Source organism: Poecilia mexicana, unplaced genomic scaffold, assembly GCF_051168715.1.
Source record: "Poecilia mexicana isolate PSO_F unplaced genomic scaffold, ASM5116871v1 scaffold_10, whole genome shotgun sequence".
Lineage (NCBI taxonomy): Eukaryota > Metazoa > Chordata > Actinopteri > Cyprinodontiformes > Poeciliidae > Poecilia > Poecilia mexicana.
In genome coordinates this window covers 4538651-4560944 of record NW_028263379.1, presented here as the reverse complement: position 1 = coordinate 4560944, position 22294 = coordinate 4538651, and the positions used below count along the sequence as shown (strand labels likewise).

General features: G+C 41.1%; 3 protein-coding genes across 3 annotated transcripts; all 3 read left to right on the top strand.

The window, feature by feature from the left end:
* The first annotated feature begins 617 nt into the window (after positions 1 to 617).
* Positions 618 to 9422, top strand: spon2b (spondin 2b, extracellular matrix protein). The gene is made up of 6 exons (XM_014976409.2): positions 618 to 712; positions 3465 to 3730; positions 4471 to 4694; positions 5990 to 6181; positions 6528 to 6714; positions 8745 to 9422. The coding sequence occupies exons 2-6, from the start codon at positions 3496 to 3498 to the stop codon at positions 8921 to 8923; spliced, it is 1017 nt and encodes a 338-aa protein (XP_014831895.1). The 5' UTR covers positions 618 to 712; positions 3465 to 3495; the 3' UTR covers positions 8924 to 9422.
* An 81-nt stretch (positions 9423 to 9503) lies between these two features.
* LOC106909904 (transmembrane emp24 domain-containing protein 11) lies at positions 9504 to 12481 on the top strand. The gene is made up of 5 exons (XM_014976414.2): positions 9504 to 10178; positions 10823 to 10914; positions 11744 to 11869; positions 11958 to 12104; positions 12186 to 12481. The coding sequence occupies exons 1-5, from the start codon at positions 10049 to 10051 to the stop codon at positions 12333 to 12335; spliced, it is 645 nt and encodes a 214-aa protein (XP_014831900.1). The 5' UTR covers positions 9504 to 10048; the 3' UTR covers positions 12336 to 12481.
* A 1975-nt stretch (positions 12482 to 14456) lies between these two features.
* rnf212 (ring finger protein 212) lies at positions 14457 to 21943 on the top strand. Its single transcript, XM_088009347.1, has 12 exons — positions 14457 to 14565; positions 16765 to 16826; positions 16904 to 16978; positions 17089 to 17145; positions 17333 to 17391; positions 17469 to 17570; positions 18789 to 18823; positions 19687 to 19747; positions 20032 to 20074; positions 21050 to 21104; positions 21387 to 21456; positions 21694 to 21943. Exons 1-12 carry the CDS (start codon positions 14457 to 14459, stop codon positions 21812 to 21814), a joined length of 849 nt encoding a protein of 282 aa, XP_087865473.1. The 3' UTR covers positions 21815 to 21943.
* Positions 21944 to 22294: the final 351 nt, after the last annotated feature.

Below are 22294 nucleotides of genomic sequence, written 5' to 3'. Positions count from 1 at the left end.
ATTATATGAACTGGCGACTGGATGGCTACCAGTTTGTCACCATTGACAGTAAGGACGATGGCAATAGAGACAGAAACATCTGCAAAGCTCACTGCTGGAGAACGGCAGCAAAGAGTTGCATCTACAGGTCAACAAGTCTCCAAAACCACCACAAGGCGACAATCAAAGAGGCTCTTCAAAGGCATTCATAAATAGTTACTTTACGGGTCATTCGTTCTGAGAGGAAGGTTTCTGGCATTGGCAATCAGGTACCAACGGAAACCTTAAAAGACTTCAGGTTCAAATATCAATCCTAACATCAAAAAGCCTCTGCTGAAGTCCCCTCTAAAGCTGACCATGAGAGAATTTCAGCCTCATCGATCTTATCTTGTGGTTCAGAGACCGACAGAGTCAAACTGTGAAATGACTCAAAAAGCCTCAAAGCAAACTGGGTTAAATTCCCCAATCTGCTGGGCACATTATCCATTAAAATGTCCTATTATACGGAGCAGCAGAGAGACAGAGCCAAAGTCAGGGAGCATGAAGGGGGCAGGGACGTCACTGAGGAACAGAGGGTAGAGGAGGGAGGGAGCAGGAGGGGGCGAACCTCCTGAAAGACATAAATAGGCGAGAAGGAGTTTGGATCCTCGCAGTCACTCATCCCGACAGCCAGGACCGCTGCTCCCCCGCCCCTCCTCCAGCTCTCCTCTCCACTCATCCACTGCTGGAACCAGTGAGTATCTCCTCACCTTCAGCTGGTGCTAACACGGCCTAATCAAACTAAAGCCTGGGTCTGTTACTGATGGGAGGCTGTTTGGCCTGCATGCAAACATATCGGCACGTCTAAGGTGAACAGAGCGAGACAGAAAGCAAACGGAGATGGATGAGTCAGGAAGGAAGAGTCAGAAAGCAACCAGATAATCAGACGAAAATCATGGATGTTGCACATCCATGATTGCAACATCATGGATGTGCAATCATCCATGATGATATTGCACATCCATGATGTGCAATATCACATCATGGATGTGCAATATCCAAGACAGAAAAGTCTTTGCAGTTTTATGAAGGAAGGTGGAATTATGTATCTGTGTCTAGCTGAACGCATGAACTCTCAAACTGACAGGTGATTATAGCTGAGGACTACTCTCAAAAGTTCTCCACTGCCTTCTCGGTTCAGGAGGAAGACTCAAATTTCTCTTCAAACCATTGTAAAGTCCCAGACCTGGGAACAGGAACCGTAGCTCTGGTCTATCACGGTAGCTATCGCCTACCGTCGTCTGTCACGGTAGCTATCGCCTACCGTCGTCTGTCACGGTAGCTACTGCTTACCATGGTCTATCACGGTAGCTATCGCCTACCGTCGTCTATCACGGTAGCTATCGCCTACCATCGTCTGTCACGGTAGCTATCGCCTACCGTCGTCTGTCACGGTAGCTACTGCCTACCATCGTCTATCACGGTAGCTATCACCTACCGTCGTCTGTCACGGTAGCTACGGTCATCTGTCACGGTAGCTACTGCTTACCATCGTCTATCACGGTAGCTATCGCCTACCATCGTCTGTCACGGTAGCTATCGCCTACCATCGTCTATCACGGTAGCTATCGCCTACAGTCGTCTGTCACGGTAGCTATCGCCTACCATTGTCTGTCACGGTAGCTATCGCCTACCATTGTCTGTCACGGTAGCTATCGCCTACCATTGTCTGTCACGGTAGCTATCGCCTACCATCGTCTGTCACGGTAGCTATCGCCTACCGTCGTCTATCACGGTAGCTATCGCCTACCATTGTCTGTCACGGTAGCTATCGCCTACCATTGTCTGTCACGGTAGCTATCGCCTACCATCGTCTGTCACGGTAGCTATCGCCTACCGTCGTCTATCACGGTAGCTATCGCCTACCGTCGTCTGTCACGGTAGCTATCGCCTACCGTCGTCTGTCACGGTAGCTATCGCCTACCGTCGTCTGTCACGGTAGCTATCGCCTACCGTCGTCTATCTCGGTAGTTATCGCCTATCATGATAGGCCACAGCAGTAAAGATTACTTGTAGGAGTTTTATTTTAGTGTAAATATGAGTTCAGTTTAAAACTAATTTCTGAAATGTAACTTTGAAAATATTCAGCAGGTTTGCTTTCTGGATTCATGTTATTAATTTAAATGTTTATTATAAACAGAGCAGTCATTCCTCATTGGTCCAGTAGAAGACAAATTGACTTCTTTTGGTTTTGGAAGATGATTCAGTTAATCCAAACCACTTCTTGGTTGGAGGCACCAGGTTTATAAGCTTTAGCCAGAACAATTACCCTAACAGGGCAGTTAAAGTCGCTAATGGGGCAGTTGGGACATGTGAGTCAATCTGTTCAGCTTAATGTTCGGGTCCATGTCCCCAGAGATGTCAGGCAAGTTGCTTTGATCATGCTCCAAGTTGCTAAGTGTTGCAAAGGTGTTAGAAGGATGAAAGCAGAAGCTTCCTCCTCTGCTTAGAGTCGGTGTTTCATGTTTAACATGAGCTACGTTCACTCAGCAGGTCACGATTTCTTGCTGAAATCTGATTTGTTGCATGGTCGCTCATGCTACTAATTAAAAGCAACTGCAAACAGACGTCTGTGTGAACGGTTTACGACCCCAACACGAAGAACGCAGATGTCACCCCGCAGGGCTCCGTTTAGTAAAGATGGCTGCCGTCGCGGTCAGCAGACGAAGGAAGCAGATAAATCCCAGCTAACAGCAACGAGCTTTGACTGCAGACACTATCACAACTATCAGATACAACTGGATTGGTTTTGGTGAAAAATCGCAATTCAGACCAACGTGAAACAGGCGAGAACAGGTACAAAATGGATTCTTCTTCGTTTGTGATGTTTGGTACTTGCATCACTTATTGGAAACATTTCGTTCCCACTTTGAGGGTTATTTACAGCCACTTTCTAGAAACTATTCAGTCTACTGTAAGGAAAGAGATTCATGTGTCTCCAATGAATGATATCCACCAGCAGGCGGTCGCCCCGAGTTATTCAGGGTTAGGAGTGAGAATCAGAACAAAAACAAGGTAGTGTATCATAAAACAAGTGTCTTGTACAGGATTAAATTAAACATGAAATCTGAATGTTTGTATGATTATTTGCTGTCATAATTCATAGAAATACTTAAGTATAGAAAGAACAACAAGCTGACATGTGACAGTTTGAGTACATGTTTATGAAGCAGTTTTTGGAAGTAAAATAAAGCAGTAAAAGGTAGAAGTGTGTACAGACCTGTCGGCGTTGAGTAGGATTGGTTAGGCTTTGATTTGTTTAGTAAGAACCGAAAGGCGCTGGTCTATTTCAATTCACAGAACCCATTAAAACACAAAATCAACATCAGAAACAAACTCCTTTCTCTTTAGATGCCACTGAATTTGTGAAACATCAGCAACAAGAGCCGATGCGTCTGAGTTGGACTGAAAGGCGTTTTCTCCACCAAGTGTTTTGTATTTTTCAGACCATCAATCCTTCTCCAACCCGAACCAATCATGGAAGCCAGCAGGAAGACGCCCTCCTTCTCTGACGCCCTCCGTCGCCTGCTTGTCCTGATGCTAACTCTCATCCCCGCCGTTGGGTCGATGCCGGTCCCAACGGATGTCCCCATGTGCACGGCCTCAGAAACCGCCCACTACAGCCTCACGTTCACAGGGAAATGGACCCAGGCAGCTTTTCCTAAGCAGTATCCCGTCTACCGCCCGCCTGCACAGTGGTCCAACCTGATCGGTAAAAATATACTCCACACTCTGATAATTACTGGTATTCAGAAGAAAATCATTTGAATTCAGGTATCTGCAGGTCTCATGAATCAAATTTAAGACGTTTTCATGTCACAGAAATCACCTGTATGGTTTGGCAACAGAAGAGAGACAGTTGCAGAGACAAACGTCATCCAGCCAGCTGACAATAAATCTGAAGAGAAGCTAATTAGCTAGCAAAGGTAAATTAGCAGCTAGTTAGCGGTAGTCTATCGCTACTCAAACGTTAGCCTTAGCCAAACAGAAGTCCCGTGATTGACGTATTTAAGGACAAATTACATTACTAATAACTAATGAAAGACATTTTAAGGCCTAAAGCAGCATTCAGCTTCTATGCACCACAAATCTGGAACAAACTTCCAGAAAACTGTAAAACAGCTGAAACACTGACTTCCTATAAATTTGGACTAAAAACCCACCTGGTCACAGTTGCTTTTGAAACATGATCAATTACGAATTTAACGACTTAATGTGATGTTCTGATTGTTGATTCTATGTTGCATGACTTTGTGTTTTAGTTTGTTATGATTTAAAGCTCTTTGAAATGCCTTGCTGCTGAAATGTGCTATACAAATAAAACATGATTGATAGAAGCATTGATTGATCAATAAAACAGCAGAAGCTGTTTATTCATTGACCTTTATGGATGTACATAAACCTGTTGCACCAATTATACAAATCCTGAGTTTCCTCCTCTCTGCGCTCCAGGGGTGACCCACAGCTCCGACTACCACATGTGGCAAAGTAATGAGTTCGCCAGCAACGGAGTGAGGGAGTTTGCGGAAAAAGGCGAGGCCTGGACGATCATGAAGGAAGTGGAGACGGCCGGCGAGCGGATCCAGAGCGTTTATGGGATCCTCTCCGCTCCTGCTGTCGTGGGAGGCTCGGGCCAGATGGACGCCGAGTTTGAGGCGTTTGCCAGGCACTCCTATGTAAGTCTCCCCACAACCGGCGGCGTGCAGGCTGGTCACCGAGTGCGTGAGAACCTTTCAGCAAACACAGCAAGCTGGTGTCAGGATGGCTTTAGCAGCGCCAAGAATTTCACAGCAAACATTTACCGAGGAAATACCCAATGCAGCATCCTGATCTCTGCTTTGTTCAGCAGGAACAAAAAAATATTTTTTTGCATCTTTCTCCCTAATTTTAAAAATTAACATAATTGTACAATAATGGTGGGACTTTATTAAGACCCTGAATAGAAAAGAGTTAGCAGAAGCTAATGCTAAACCGCTAGAAACATAAATCAACAGAAGCTAACGCTAAACCGCTAAACACCCAAAATTACAGGAAGCTATCATTAAAAAGCTAACCACACAACTTACCACAAGCTAAAGCTAAACCGCAGAACTCAAACAACTTTGCAGAAGCTAACGCTAACCATACAGCAACGTCCTGCAAGGCAACATGGCTGCTACAGAGCACACCACCGATTAACCTGCATTATGTTACGCTAACGCGTTAAACTTTTTAATCGCATGCATTAAGATTGACAGGCCTAATATACACAACGCTCTCAAAAATGTTCAAATATTTCTCACATTTTGTCACATTGCAACCACAGACGTCAAGATATTTATTATCTTATGAGACAGACCAACAAAAAGTGGTTCAGACTTGTGTTTAGTCTTTATTCCAATAACCCTAAATGAAATCTAGAGCAGCCTCCTAATTCAGAACCAAAGTCCAGCTGAGCATCATTTAATCTGCAGCTGTTCTGGTTCTGGACAACCAGGCAGAGACGCAATGGGATGGGTCAGAATGTCCTAGTCAAAGTCCAGACTAGTCCAGCTGCCTAGATTTGAATTAAATAAGAATAATCCAAAATACAATTTCACATAGTTAAGCAGGTTAAGTTAGATTTTGGATCATTTTGAATCGATTCGAACTGGGAGGACTGGGAATCCTCTAAGGAACGGATTTTTTCTGGACCTCCAGTCTGCAGCGTCTCGTCCCAGCGCCGTTCTTGTCCAGCTGTTTGCACGCTGCTGCCACGCAGGCTGCTGCAGAATGAGACTTTAACATGCAGCTGGATCCAAAACTGGACGTTACTGGACCACCGGTTCGGTTCTGTGGCTCCTTTCTCAGAAAATCCAAACGAAACGGTTGAAATCGGCTCAATCTTCAGGACCGAGCTGGTTAAGGAACCAGAGCCGAGCCCAGCTGTGATGTCGGTCGTTGTTTTGTAGCTCCGCTTGGCGCTCTCATCTCTTCCTCTCTTTCGTGGCAGCTGTCGTTCATGGTGCGGCTGGTGCCGAGCCCGGACTGGTTCGTGGGCGTGGACGGCGTGGATCTGTGCGACGGCGACCGCTGGAAGGACAAAGTGACGCTGGAGCTGTTCCCGTACGACGCGGGAACGGACAGCGGATTCACCTTCTCCTCCCCAAACTTTGAGACGATCCCGCAGGACAGAATCACGCAGGTGAGCCGAAAGCAGCGGCAAAACCCACAAACCTCCTGAGCCAGAACCAGATTTTCACCAAATCAGACGCCGTCTCACTTAACTTCTTATTCTGCTTCGGTGAAAACTACAGACTACAGGATCAGGGGTGTTATAATATTTCTGAAATTAATCACAAAATTTCTTGGTTTTTGAGGGAAATTTACTCCTTTTCTTCAAGAAAGAATCCCTTTCAAGTTTTGGATCTACTATAAGTATCTGGATAATCTATTTGCTTGATTTTAAGTCGGTTGTTTTGACCTGTGATTACTTTTGAGCCTAAGTGTCGTAAACACCTGTGGGATTCATAGTGTGTCATTTTCCACAGATCACCTCGTCCTTCCCGAGCCACCCGGCCAACTCCTTCTTCTATCCCCGCCTGAAGCATTTACCGCCGATCGCCAAAGTCACACTGACAAAAATCAAGAAAACGAATCAGATCATCAGCCTGCCGCTGGAGCCCACGCAGTCCAACCTGCTGCCAACGGGCAACGAGATCGAAGAAAAGCTGATCAGTGAGACCGAATATTCCTGTGATGCTTTAAACACATTTATGGAGATTTATTAGATGCAGTCCAGTGGAAGCCATGTCTGCGTATGGTAAAGATATAAAGCAACACTGTGTTTAATTTATTATATTATAAATATATTATTTACATAACCACTGTTTTGCTAATCAAGAATCTCAGCAAATGCTAAACCACTAAACTCAAAAATTAGCAGATGCTAACACTACACTGCTACATATGAAAGAAATAGGGGAAGCTAATGCTAAACAACAATCAAAAATGACCAGAAGCTAAAGCTAAACCACTAAACACATAAAAAAGCGGGAGCTAACGCTAAGCATTAACGCCAACTGTCTGGTTTTATCTCTTCATCTCCGACTAGCGAACAGCAAAGTCCTGATTTTGCTACATATTATTACTTTGAAGTTTCAGAAATGGGATGACCAAAGTTAAAAGAAGATGATGTGACAAACAGTTCATCAAAGTCATGAAAATTTGTAACATTTTATGGAATTAATTGGTTTAAAAAGGCAGCCATCTTGAAAAATGTCCGTCATCCTAAATTTCAAGTGGCTGATGGGAAATATGAAAAACATGCAACCAGAGGGATTAGCATAGAAATACTTTAAAACCAAAATAAACAAAATGTGCTGAAAACCCAAACCCAGCCTCGGTTCATGGCTGCTCTGACTCACGCAAGCATTTGGAAAACATTTCAAGCCATTTAAATCCAATTACATGGCAGCAGAAACCTGAGAGCCCAGCAGAGCGCGGGGCGCCGGGGCCACAGCTGCTCTCCAGTGCATAAAAACGACGGCTGGACCAATTATTTGCAGCAGAGATGACGCTGCACAGGTTGAACCTGACCAATCACCACCTGCTCTGCTGACACATGGCGGCCATTAAGAGTCAATTATAACGGAACAAGTTGGTAAAAAGAGCTAAAACATCTGAAACAAACTCAGAACCTCTCAATGGGCCTGAACCGGTTTTATAGTTCACCGTGACAGTGAAGGTTTGAGTCAGCATCACTAAATACAAGCCGGTTCCCATGACAACACCACAACAAACAACGCAGCATCCAAGAAGCTGTTGGGGTTTCCTGCCCCGAATCCCAGGGCTCCATCCGTCTGTTTATCCTTCTCTTCCACTCGTCTGTAGCATCTCTGCTAACGTCTTTCCTAAAACATGACCTTTGACCTGCACCGGCTTCATCAGAGACATAAACCCCATCGGTTTGCATCTCTGCAGTATTTTATCAGCTCATCCTGCTGCTTCCCATTAATGCATGAAGGAAACGTTAAACTCAGCAGCTTCCGCCCGCTTCCAGGCCTTCTGCTTTTCCACTCTAAGCCACAACTGCGATACGAATCAGCTGGAAACCTGGTCGCATCAGGCAGCAGAGCGGAGCACAAAACCAAAGGCAGGCTGTGTGTGAGGCCTTTCCTCCAGCTTACAGGCAGAAGAAATGACGAAAACAGACGTTTTCATCAGCGAACGAATGGCCAGAAAACTACAATCAGTGCATTTATTGCCTGTCGCAACAAGCAATAAATCAATTAATCACACAATCAATTAAAACAAACTCAATAATTTACATAATGTATCGTTTTTCTCTGTCAGTCAAAAACTGGATGATAAAGTTTCAGTCTGGTGCTTTTGGTCTAAACTGAATCTTTCTGAGGAATAATTTTGTTTAGAGATTCATAATTCATTTTAGTTGTTATTCCTGTTGTTTTATTTTGCACATTTAAAATCTTCCAGGTCTTGTGTTAAATGTTCACTAGGATTTAAAGTTTATTGATGTGTTCTTACTTTATTTTATTTGAAAATTGTCTGAAAACAATATTATCGTTTATCATCCAGAAAAATTTGATTCTGCAACTAGATTTAGTTGTTTCATTTGCTGTTTCTCACTCTAATATCAGCCGTCAGGTTGTTATTTTCTCAGACATTGTTCCTTTGTTTTGAGCGAACACGTTGTGGGGGCGACGTTTGGGGTGTTTCATGTGTTTATTGCCCCTCTGCCTCTGCAGATACCCCTCTGGACTGCGAAGTGTCCCCCTGGTCGCCCTGGGGTTTGTGCAAAGGGAAGTGTGGCGACTCAGGTGTGCAGCACCGCACCCGCTACGTCATCATGCACCCGGCCAACAACGGAGCGGCCTGCCCCCTGCTGGACGAGGCGAGGAAGTGCTTCCCGGACAACTGCTTATGACTAGGCCAGGACAGGAGGGAGAGAAAGGACAGGAAGGAGAGGAGGAGGAGGAAGGAGAAGAAAACCAGGAAAGGAAGGACCGGGCGCAGACGCTCCAAGAACCACAAACGGTCCGCAGTTTAATCCCAGGCTGTTTGTGGATCGACCGGGTCGGATCCGAGTCGGGTTTGAGATCGGTTTCAGCTCCAAACGGGTGTAGTTCTGGCCAACAAGCCAGTAGACAAACTGAAAACATTTTACACAAATTTAAACCCTGTTCAATTACATCTGACCCAAAATAAATCCAGACAGAGCTGCCATGTTTTACAGACATTCTGTGTTTCTGTTGTTTATATTTATTGACAGGATTTTAACCTGTTCTGTACAGCATAACGAATCCGAACGTTAGCAACTGTATTCCTCTACATTACTGAGACAAATAGAAAACAGTTTCATATGACGCAGTAGAAAATTGTAACAGATGCAGTTACTAAAGTTAATAAAGTGTGAAAGTACCACATGAAGAGTTTTTATTATTCATTGTGACTGTGACTGGTTTGTTGCTGAACTATAAGCTGACTGCTTCTGTTTGGAAAAAATACAAATCAAATATATATAAAGATGATATGAAACACAAAAGTTCATGTAATTAGAGTCAAATTCAGTAAAATGGCCTCAGTAATATTATTTCTGACTCTGCAGTCTGAATAGAAAATAGAATATTGATCCCTAAGAAGAGATTATCAATTGACAAACTATTCCATAAATATTTACAAATACAAATACGACCAAAAGCAATCAAAAATATAAAAGTATAGATAAAAAAAGAAGTGTGCACATGCAAACATGTCCATCTATAAATGAGTCCAGAGAAAAACTAGACTGAAGTCTCAGAGTTGTGCATCATAAAGTGTATGTGCTGCTAAATATTTTGTTTTAGCCCAGGAACCAGGATGAGTTTCAGAGTCTGAATGTGTGCTGCAGCTTTTCTATTGGCTCTCAGATCAACCAATCACAGGCAGCGATAAAGACTCGTCACATGGTGCAGCAGCTGCAGGTTTCTCAGCTCAAACCGCCTCTGGGCTGTAAACTCACCACCCTGACGACGTTCTTCCGTCTGGACGGGGAAACTGTGGATCATTCAGGATGGGTTTCCGTCGGGTCGTTTTCCTGCTCCTGGGTTACCTGCCGCTGGCCGCTGCCATGTACTTCGACCTGGGAGAGCAGGAGCAAAAATGCATCATAGAGGAGATTCCTGAGGACACCTTGGTGACAGGTGAGGGGCGCACCTCCAAACCAGACTAACAAATACCTGATCGGCTTATATCCATACGTTTCAGATTAAAAAAAGATTTCCAGCTGTTTCTGCTCCAAAAAATCATTTCCTGAAAAAATAACACAATACAAGCCTCACTGACATCTGCAGAGAAACACTACTCAGAGTGAAATCACTCAGCAGGAGAAAATACGCTTTCAATGAGATCATAATCAGAGGAGAGGAACTAAATAAGGATTTATGTTTTACATAAAATCAGGAAACTGATTTTCTAAACCCTGAACATTTAGAAAAACAAAGCATCTCGAGTCAGAGGCTCCTTCTACAACACGGACTGCTACAGCAGATCTTTCCTGCCAGCAACCATCATCATCCACAAGAACTGAAGAATTAATATGATTCACAACAAAGTCTGGCCCCCAAAACAATCAGTCCAGGGGCCCCAAAAGGCCCCCATGCCCCACTTTGAACACCCTTAAAACAGTAAAATTAATCAAATTTCTCTAAATTTTGTCAATAAAATTATAAATGTTGGTTTTATTTCTGTCTAAACATCTAAATATTGTAAGTCTAAAGAGTGATTTTAAATATCAGGTTTTTGTTTCCGGGGGATGAAGCTGAGCTGCTCTGTCTCCCACCTGCAGGAAACTTCTTCTTGGAGCCGTGGGACGTCACGTCGTTCAGCCACTCGCCTCACCTGGGCGTCACGGTTACCGTCAGAGACCCGAACCAGGAAGTACGCAGGAAATAATGCCGATTATTAAAAAGAATCGGGACGTTAACAGCTGCTAGATCTGATGGATCTGGTTCGTAGGAACAACCAGTTTCACTAAATGTTTCAAAGAAAAGATACAAATAAATAAGTTATTTAAGTCAGAGGTCAAAAGTGCGGCCCGGGGGCCATTTATGGCCCTTGGACTGATTCTGAGCGGCCCCCCAACTACAAATCAAAAATTATACAAATTTGGCCCGTAGATGCAGACAGACTTTTAATTTGTAATCAGGGTAAAAATTACTACCAACATATTTTTATGCACAGGAAAAAGTAAAGTACAACAGAAAGTATTGATGGTTTTATAGCAAAGTTTTAACCAAGTTTATCCAGAAACTTTTACTGAAAAACCAACTTTGCTGGAACAAAATCAGCTTTAGTTCTTTCTGAAACTTTTCTTTTTTGGCTCTAGTTGCCTTTATTTGAAAGAGCTCAGACAGGAAAGTGGGTAATGAGCGAGAGAAGACATGTGGCAAAGGTCACCAGGCCGGGAATCGAACCTGCGACGGCCGAGTTGAGGACTTGGGCCTCCTCATGTGGGTTGTGCCCTGTGCCACCACAGCGCCACGTTCTTTCTTAAACTCTGATAAATACAGCAGACGTTTGGAAACAAAACAAATTATTACTGAAAATCAATTTATTCAATCGAACCCAAAATATTCGATTGAATAAATTGAATCTTACTCGATTTATTCAATCGGGCTGAATAAAGTTTTTGTGTGTTTTGGCATGCCACCACATGGCAAAAAGTTTGGACACCCCTGATTTATGTTTATTTTTCTTCCCTTTTCAGGTCCAGTTGTCCAAACGCTACGGAAAATTTGGTAAATTCACCTTCACAGCTCACGCCTCCGGCCAGCACTACCTGTGCTTCCAAACCAACTCCACCAGGTTCTCTGTGTTCGCTGGAGAAAAGCTGGTGAGACCTGCAGAGAAACACAGACAGCAATCACAAACCGAACAGAAGAGCAAAGCACTCTGGGGGTTTTCACCACTTTGTTCCACAGAAGCTGCATTTGGACGTTCAGATGGGAGAGCACTCGGTAGATCCCAACGTGGAGCGGACCAAAGACAACCTGCAGATTCTGGAGAGCAATCTGCAACACCTGACCAGCCAGATGACGTACATCACCAGGCAGCAGGAGTACAACCGGGTACATCGACCTCACATTCACCTGGAATGACAGAGAAACACCTGATCTGATCTGGACGTCTGGGTCTTTGTCTTTGTTCAGGAAAAAGAGGAGATTTTCCGTCAGATCAGTGAGGAAACCAACAGCAAGGTGTTGTGGTGGGCGGTGATCCAAACCTGCATCCTGCTCTCTGTTGGTTTCTGGCAGATCAAACGACTCAAAGACTTTTTCATCGCCAAGAAGCTGGTCTGATGTCGCCTTCTCCCCGATCTGTACGGCACAAACATCCCGTCAGGACCGGGAAACAATAATTAAAACATCAAATCCGACCTGGTTCACAACTCTGCATGGGTAATGAAAGGAAGGCTGAAAAATAAAGGAAGGTTTAACAAACTAAATGTTTCTCTTTTTGATTAGATGCTTCATTTCACAGGACTTTTGAATATAACATGCAGGGGTGTACAAACGTTTTGCCATGTGGGCCAAAATTGTAAACTCAAAAATAACCGCAGGACAAAAAACCCAACAGAAAATCAAGTAAATAAAATATCCTGATGTTTATCGTAGTTCAAAAACTTAAAGGGGATTTTTACAACAGTTTATTAGGGCCTTTGCAGATAGAAAAAAAGAGTACATTTCTGCCAAAAACTCAGAAATTTTGTGATCAATCTCAGAAATTTTCCAGAAAACTTTTAAATTTTCAAAAAGAAATCTCTGGATTTAAATTTTCAAAATAAATCATTTGAAATTCAGAAATTACCAAAAACAATTTGTAGAAAAATTTCTGCTGCTGATCTAAATTTTTTCTAGAAAGTTCCTGATATTTTTAGGCAGAAGTTTACTACTTTTTTTCTCCAATATGCTGTAGCAGATTTTTCATATTTGCTCTATAAGAAGAAAAGCATGTAGTTTTCTGTTGCTTTTGGTCTCGAGAGAATAATTTCATTTTCAGTAATAAAAACACTGGAAATGTTTTTCAGTGTTTTCAGAGGTTTGCTTACCTCACCAGGAGTCACTTTGTTTCCAAACATTTGCTATATTTAGCAAGTTTCAGAAAGAATAAAAGCCGGTTTTGCTGCAGCGAAAGTCTCTGAATAAACTTGGTTATAAAAACACAAATACTTTCTGTTGTACTTTACATTCTTCTGGGTGAGAAAATTATGTTGGTAACAATTTTTACCTTCATTACAAATTAAAAGTCTCTGTCTACGGGCCAAATTTTAATCATATTTGAACTGAAGTTGGGGGCCACACAGAATCAGCCCAAGGGCCACAAATGGCCCCTGGGCCGCACTTTGGACACCCCTAGTTTAGAGTCGCTGAGATTGAAAAAAGGTTTGTTTCTTAATTTCACCATCTCATACTTGATGAGAGTTAAAGTTAGTGAATTAAGAAGTTGTCCTCCACCTTCAGTATTAAACACACTTTATCCAAAGCACCAAAATCACTTGTAGGAAAAGAAACACCATTAGCATAATGCAGCCACTACCATGCTTGCCAGCTAGGTTTGCTTACCTCACCAGGAGTTGTTGATAAAGTGAAATGCCAGTAGTAATTCGAACTCGTTCTTAAAATGCCTTGAAGTCGTAACACCAGATCAGACCGTCATGAAAAAGAGATGTTCAAACACAAATTATTTGAATTTATAAGCCCAGAATTTTTAATAACATGGTAAAAAACAAACGATATACATTAAATTCGTGTTGATTGCATGCAAACGTCTTAACAGAACTGCAACAGTCCTTTAAACAGCCACATAACCTTCTAGATGAATCCACACTGCTGCGGCTAACGGTGAGCTAATACATCTAATTTACATCGAGACCAAATTTAAAACATTTAACAGCGAAATACCCGCTAAGCATAAAATACACGTTAATTGAACATATTTTATCTAATATCACTTAGCTACTCACCCAAAGGTGGAGGTAAAAGCGTTTTCCTGTAAGAATGGTAACAGTTTTAATGAGCTAGCTACCAACGGTCTTCCTAATTATGCTAACAATGCTAATTAGCTTCACTGAAGAAGAGACGAACTTCCTGTTGAATGAAACTTAAAACAGGAAGGATGGTAAAGTTAAACTGAAGGATCCAGTAGGGTTGTTTTTTATTACAAACTGATAAACACATGACTGGTAATTAGTCTTAAATATATTTACTGATAATTATTTTTGTTGTATATTGTTGTTATGTTAGCCAGCGTTATGCTAACTTAGCATTTAGCTTCACCTAGAAACAATCTGAACATTAACTGATTATTTTTAAATGTTCCGCTCTCATTAACATAGCCTGAAACAATAAGTGCCACAACAAATAAAAGTAATAACAGCGAAAATTATTTTTCATTAATTTTATTCAATAACAGGTCTTCAAATGTCCTACTGGGTCTGCTGCAATTGCTGCTTTCTTTCCCCAAGTCCTGAGCGCAAACTGGCAGTGACGTCCTGCGGCCATGTCATCTGCAGCGTCTGCTATCAGAAAGGTAGAAAACACCTGCAGTTCTTACACTTTTCATGACCCTGCCAGTCTGCTCAAAAGTTTGCATCCCCTTTCAGGCTTTAGTGATTGATGTCAGCAGTTGATTGTACATAATTCTGGCTGGATTAAGATGAAGACGATTAGTTTGGTCACAGAGTCAAATCATAAGTTTAAATGAGTTAAGTTGAAGCTTTTTGCCCAGTGTGAAACATGGCGGTGGAAGCATCATGGTGAAGCAGATCAATGAAACTTACGTCTGAAAATACAATCAAAAACACGTTTCCAGATTGGTTTAGGGGGAATCTGTTAGAATGGTTCATCTTTAACAGTGTTTTCAAACTTTTTCAGCTATTTAACAAAGACACACAGACCTCCACAACATCTTATATATACAACTTTAAATAAACATATTTGTCTCTTAACACACTTATTATTGTCATCTTTGTTCATCCTAATGAAAAGGCCTGTCACAATAACAGGTTGGATGATGAAGAAGTTATAAACAATTTATAAACAATAATATTGTTGCTTTTAGACCATGTTCAAGTTTTACAATAGTAATGCCATAATAATGCAAAACCATATTCTCAAAGAAAAATAAACTTTAAATTTTAACATTTAACTCTGTAACTGGAAGACATTTTAAATATTCAAACACCAAACTGAAGACTTTATCATCCAGTTTTTTTGTGCTGTGTATCATAATAGTGTTATAAACTAATAAAATTTCAGTATTTTCCCCTGAGAAACTGAAACATGTTCCTGCAGATATGAATTCCTCCGATCATCAGTAATTCTGGCTGTTTTCTTGTGAGCGAGCCGGTCTTCAGCCTCTTACCCATTATTATTTTATACACAATCCTCTGATAAGCTACCTGTAGCAAATAAATGGCCGTTTACATGCGGACCACCAGTGGTCCGGGAACCACAGGTTGAGAAATCCTGAATGAGGCTTGGTGGTTTCTGCAGACAGCGTAGTTCTCTCCACTAAAGACTTTAAATATATATGCATCATTTTATCTTTATAAACTGGAGAAAATTCACAGCAAATCAAAGTTTGGGTTTTTTATGGTATTATTTTGTCCCTAAACTTTTACTAAGAAGCCTCAATGATTCAGTAAAGTCCTGACTGACTGGCCTGAACGGACAGCGACACCTGCTGGTCACACAGCGGAACTGCAGAAACACATTTTCTACTTGAGATCTGTTCTTTGTTTTTGTCTTTTTCTTAATAAAGAAATCTTCTCAAACAGCTTTTATTTATTTAGGAGAATAAATATTTAGGCTTTTCTCATGAAACTTCTAAAAACAGGAATCACTGATGGAGATCCTGCTTTCTTCAATCTGATAAACCCAAATTATTCAGTTTGGTTCTCTGGGTGTAGCATCACTTTATCTTAAGGCAGTGGTGTCCAAAGTGTGGCTCGGGGGCCATTTATGGCCGGTGGACTGATTCTGTGCGGCCTTCAACTACAAATAAAATCTGATACAAATTTGGCCTGTAGATGCTGATGGAAACTTTTAATTTGTCGGTAAAAATTTGTTATCAACACAATTTTCCTACACAGGAAAAAGTAAATAAAGTACAGCAGAAAGTATTCAAAGTTTCATAGCAAAGTTTTAAAAGATAAAACCAAGTTTACCCAGAGACTTTTACTGAAAAACCGACTTTGCTGCAACAAAACCAGCTGTTATTGTCTCTGAAACTTGGCTATAAATAAATAAATGTATTAATTCGAACCCAAAAGACTCTGAAGACTAGAATCTTCTACGGCGTATTAAAGCCATTGTAGAAAACGTAGGACATTTCTGCCAAAAACCTCCAAATGTTTTAGAGCAATCTCAGAAATATAAAAAAAAAACATGGAGATTTTCTAGAGAAAAAAAATCAAATTTTTAGATGTTTTTCCTAGATATCAGAAATTTTCTATAAAAAACTTGGACATTTGTGAATTTCAAATGTTGAAAACTTTCTTTTGAAATGTTTTAAAGAAAATGTCTGAGTTTTGGTGGAAGTCTGCTCCGTTTTTCTGTCTCCAAGGTTCCTGATAAAACTCCTTCCAGTGTTGGATCTGCAGTAGATATCAGGGCGCTTCGTGTTCTTGACGTTAGGTTGGGTTTTTTGTCCACAGCTACAGTTTGGACACTCCTGGTGTAAGAGGTGAAGATGAAAATGTTTAAATGTTGGGCGGCTCTCTTCCAGGCAGCCACGGCCGGTGTTTGATATGCAGCAGCCAGTGCCAGGTTTCTCCTCTTTCTGACAAAGTAAGAACATTTTATTCCCACACAGATTCGGGTTTCTGCTGTTGTCACCTTCAGGTTTCATGTGTTCATGTTTTCAGAGCAGCTCGGACGTGAAGGCTTTGTTTTCTGACATCGGCGTTGTGGCAACCAGACATCTGACAGAGATCAGCAAAGTTTGCACAGTTCCACATTTATTCCAAACTGTCCTGTGATAACTGTCCCAGATGCGTTTCATGAAATTATTTTAGGCTGTTCTTGCAGATTTCACGTTGTTTCCTACCAGGTTGTGGCGTTTCAGGCCCGGCATCAGAAGAGGTTGCTCAGTTACTACAAGCAAAAGGTGAGAGACTTTGTCACTTTACAGCCAACAGATAGTTGTTAGCTAAATAACCCAGTGTTAAATTTCTGAAAAGTGTGGTGTGCATTTGTTTTTAGCCTCTTCCCACCAGCTGTAAACATTTATAGACTTTAGTTTTTCTTGTGTTGATCAAAAATCGATAATTCTGCTGTTTTTCTGCATTTAACAGAATCATAAACTAGAAGACATGTTGGCCACTATAAAGCAAGAAATGCAGCAGATGGGGAAGTGAGTAAAACTGTAGCTTCATGGAACAGATTGAAGTTTTCACATGTTTAATTTCCTGTTTTGTCTTGTTTTTAAAGGAAGCTGAATGATCAGAGGGCTTACATTGCTAAGCTGGAAAACTCTCTCCAGCACCACAGGTCAGCTGGCTCGTTTGATCCAGAGTCATTATCAGCATTACCGTCAATCCTCAGTCAGCAGGAAGCAAAGTTAAAATGGCCACAAATTACACTTTAGTTTATGTTTTCAGCAACAAATGGGTTTTTTGAAAGAAAGAACGAAAGAAGGAAAGAAAGAAAGAAAGAAAGAATGAATGAACAAAGTGTGTAAATCATTGCGGATGTGAAACTTAAAAATTCTCGGCAATAAAAAAATAAGCAAAGTTTCATAAATGAATGAAAATCAGATAAAGTGCAGGAATCCTGATTTCCAGAATTTAAAGAGATAATATCCATCCAGTTTCTAACACTCTGGTCCCTTGGTGGGTCAGGAGCTGCTGCCTCTCCAGCCAATGTTCCAGGTGAGAGGTGGGGTCACCTGGATGGGTCACCTGTCTGTCACAGGGCAACACAGAGACACACAACCATGCACAGGGAGAACATGCAGAAGGACCAGGGCCAGGAATCAAACCCAGAACCTTCCTGCTGCAAGGCAACAGCTCTACCTACTGCACCACCGTGCAGCCCGGAAGAGATAATAACTTTGTCTTTTTATAATATTGACTGTAAGAAGATTATCTTGACTGAAAGTAAAGATTCTCCTGAGCTGCTGGAGCCACAAATCCTGCTAAATATTTTCACTCATTTAGTAACATTTTTATGCAAAGATATTCAGACATTTTGTTTCAGTTTTTAAACTCGTCTCCTACAATGAAAAGATAGAAAACTATCCAACTTAGTTGCACATTTCTGTGAAGCCAGGTTTGTTTTTAATAACTGCAGTATTTATTTTATTTTCTGTATATTGGAAATTTCAGTTTTCTTATTTTTATGAATCCACCATCTGTTATTTTTCTACTTTTACACCTGAACATTCCCAAGATGTTTTTATTATTTCTGTTATATTTGATGAAAACTTCTGTTTTCTGCTCTGTTTTGTAAAATTTTCCTGAGATTCTGCAGAAACATAAATGCAGTGAAATCCACTTTCCACTAGGTGGCGCTCCTGAACTGTTTCAGTCAACAGGCATCAACAAAACCTGGATTATACAGAAATACTGCAAATCACAGTGAAATATAATTATAGTTTTAGACGGTTTTTAAAGTATAAACTACATTTTGCAGTGGGAAGTTTAAACCTAATTGTTGCCTTTTATTGTTGGATTCAAATCAATAATTTTGCAGTTTAATAAAATGAATATTTTGTTTTTTCTGCAGTTTAAAAGCTCCGTCTCAAACCAGCAGCAGTCCTCACACCCCGCATGGAAACAAGTCAGGTGAGCATCGCTACACCAAAACACTAAAATCCATCAAAATGTTTCCCGACCCGACATCATGAAAGATATTCCATGTTACTTACTGTCAGCTATGAGTCTTTACTCTGTAGATGTGCCAGGATTATGATGTTCTGCATAAAGTTATCATCAGATTCTGATGTCATTTGGTCATTTAAAGATGATGAATGTGCAGCGTCTTTTAACTCTTTATAAGAAACCAAATTTACTTTCATCTGAAAATGATCAAAATAACTCAAAATAACATTCACTGCAGTTTAAGGTGTGTGAATAGTTTTGTTGGGGTTTGAAAACGAGCCAAACGCAGAAAGAAACAATAAATACTGAACAAAATATGGCAAAACATAAATGGATGTAAACGAGGAAATAAAGAAGAAACCAACACAGAACATCGTTGTTTTCTTCATTATTTATTAATCCGACTCTTAATGTGGCTCAACGTTAGCATGCACCAGCGTACTGATGCTAATGTTAGCATACTGGCTAACATTAGCATTTTAGCTTTTACACTGTTATTTCCATACAACCAAACTTTGGCTCAACATGCTAGTGATAGCCCTCATTGCTAATGTTAGCTTCATAGCTTAGCTTAGATTTTATCCAATCATTGATAAATATATTGGTTTATAAGCTAAAGTTAAACTGAATTGATAAGGTCAGCGTTAAGCAACATGCTAGTGATAGCTCACATATTAAGCTAACAGTAGCATCTAAACTTTAGCATTTTTCTAAATATGAGACACTTTTGGGAACCATGACATGACAGACGTAAACTTTAAATCTTTAGTTTTAATTATTTACGCTTTAATGGTCAAAACCTCTGATCTTTTTCTGTTTGGATTTAGTGCTTCAGATTCCCTACGAGTCTCCCGTGTTCGTCCCGCGTCACGCTTCAGCCTCCAGCATGTGAGTGTTTATGTGACATAAAACCTCATGTTTCAAGTCTGATAAATTACTACTGGTGTTTAATTAGTGTCAGTATAATAATTTCTACCCGTGTGAAACAAAAGGTTGTAACTTTCAGAGTGGGCAGCGTTCTGCCTTTCTTCGCTCCACTGCTTTGAGTTTCAGGGTTTCTCACTTTGGGCAGAATAAATGTTGCTTTTGCTGAAAGCTTGTGGTTAAAGGAAGCGGTGATGGCAGCGGCGCGATGCGGCTGAACTAATGAAGTGTGCCTTCCTGTGTGGCAGCAGCCAAAGCCTGGAGCTGGATGACAGGAGTCTGTTCAGGAAAGTGGGTGTCTTCACTTAAAGCCCATCTCTGAGGGCGGGGTGTCCAAACTTTGTGGCATGTGGGGAAAAATTGTAAACTCAAAACTAACCGCAGGCCAGAAAAATCAACTTAAAATAGAGCAAATAAATTATCCTGATATTTTCTGTAGATCCAAACTTAAAAGGGATTTTCACGGCGGCGCATCAGGGCCTTTAGAGACAGAAAGATCAAATTTCCATCAAAAATTCAGACATTTTGTGGTTCATCTCAGAAATTTTACAGAAAACTTTGAAATTTTCAAAAGAAAATCTTCAACATTTGAAAATTCTGGCATTTTGATGTTTTTTTCTAGAAAATGCCTGACATTAATTTAAAATTTAGATTTTTTTTCCCCCAGCAAATTTCCTTATTTTTCCTGGAAAGTTTATGAAATTATGCTCAAAATTTCTAAATTTTTTGACAGAAATGTGCTAGTTTTCCGTTCCCATGTTGGCCCCGAGACGCTGCAGCAGATTGTATTAAAAGAAAAACATCTGGTTTCAGTTTCTTCTGGGCTCCACTGAATACATTTATTTTCAGTGATAAAAACAGGATTTGTGTCACTTTGTTTCCAAACATTTGCTATTTATCAAAGTTTCAAAGAATAAAAGCTGATTTTGTTGCAGCAAAGTTGGATTTTCAGTAAAAGTTTTGGATAAACTTGGTTTGTATGTTTTAAATTTTGGTTATAAAACCACAAATACTTTCTGTTGTACTTTACATTTTCCTGCATAAAAATTAACATTTTTTTACCCTGATTACAAATTAAAAGTCTCCGTCTGCAGCTACGGGCCAAATTTGGACAAGTTTTCAGTTGCGGCTGGGGGCCGCACAGAATCAATCCGAGGGCCAGAAATGGCCCCGGGCCGCACTTTGGACACCCCTGCCTTAGGTAGTATGTTGCCCTGAAGTTTAAGCAGGAAGTGAGGCTGAGGAAACGTTTTTCCTCTGCTGCAGCCCATTTCTGCGCCCAGGCTGTCGGTGATGGCGGCGCTGCCAGAGGGACGCTCAGGTGAGTCGCTTTCAGACTCCAACGCGCCGCAGCTGAACAGCTCATCATGTTCTCAGCCACAGAGAGCACTGCTGAGTTAGCACTTCTCCAAAACTCAATGGAAAGTTTAGTGGAGGGAGTTTTAACGCCTCTCTTCCTAAAAACATTCATATTAATTTCCAGCCATAATCAGTAACTTAACACCATCCGCTCCTTCGTGGGGTCGATGTTTCAGTCGACTGAAGAACTTTAATTTGCCGTTTTTCATTGGTGAACTGTGGATTTCTCTGGTGTTTTGCTCAGGACCCGCCACCCACAGGTCCTACAGCCAGAACCCACTGACCTCCCACTCTACCCATTCAGCCACCGTCAGGTGAAACGCTTCACTCATCTCCTCAATTATCACTTCAGATAAATACAAAATCTATCCTTATGTTTAAGGTCTAACTGTTAAAAACTACTTTTGAGCCTTGTAGACATTTTAGCAGATAAACTGATATTTTTCTGAAGCATGTTGCATCCTGTGTCTGGTATTAATTCTTTGTGCTTCTGAAAAATGAGGAATTTGTTGTAAATTCGGAGTAACAGCATCGTTTCCGTTGCTCTCCAGCCGTTTTTCTCCCTCCACTCCAGAGTCGTACGGTCAGAGTTCAGCCTGGAAGTCGCCTCAGCTCAGAGCGTCGTCCTCCTTCAGGCACTCTGCGTCCTTCCTGGGGTTTCCCCCTCCTTAGCGCTTCTGCTTGGATACGACTGATGATGCACATGAAGATGTCAAATGTGCAGCTTAAACCCAACATGAAATGAGACAAACTGCTCTTCACTGTCAAACTGTAAATGAAATAAATTGAAATGAGTTTGGAGTCTGAGTGAAATGGTTCGATCGCAGCTAAAGCAGCTCTTTTGTTTCTGCTCTTCAACTTTAAATGTTCTGCAAACTAAACGGACTCGTCCATCGTCAACCGGAGGAAATGAACAGACAGTTAGCATTAGCTTCTGCTGACTATTTTATGTGCGGATCAGGTTAGCTCTTTCAAAATAAGTCTTTACGTTTAGCGTTAGCCTCCAATAAAATAGTAGTTTAGCATTAGCTTCTAGTAATTTTATGATATGGCTAGCAGCTTAGCGTTAGCTTCTGATCATTTTTTAGGTGTTTAGCATTTTAGCATGTTTCCACTAGCATTTTATTTTCAGAGATTTAGCGTTTGTGGAGC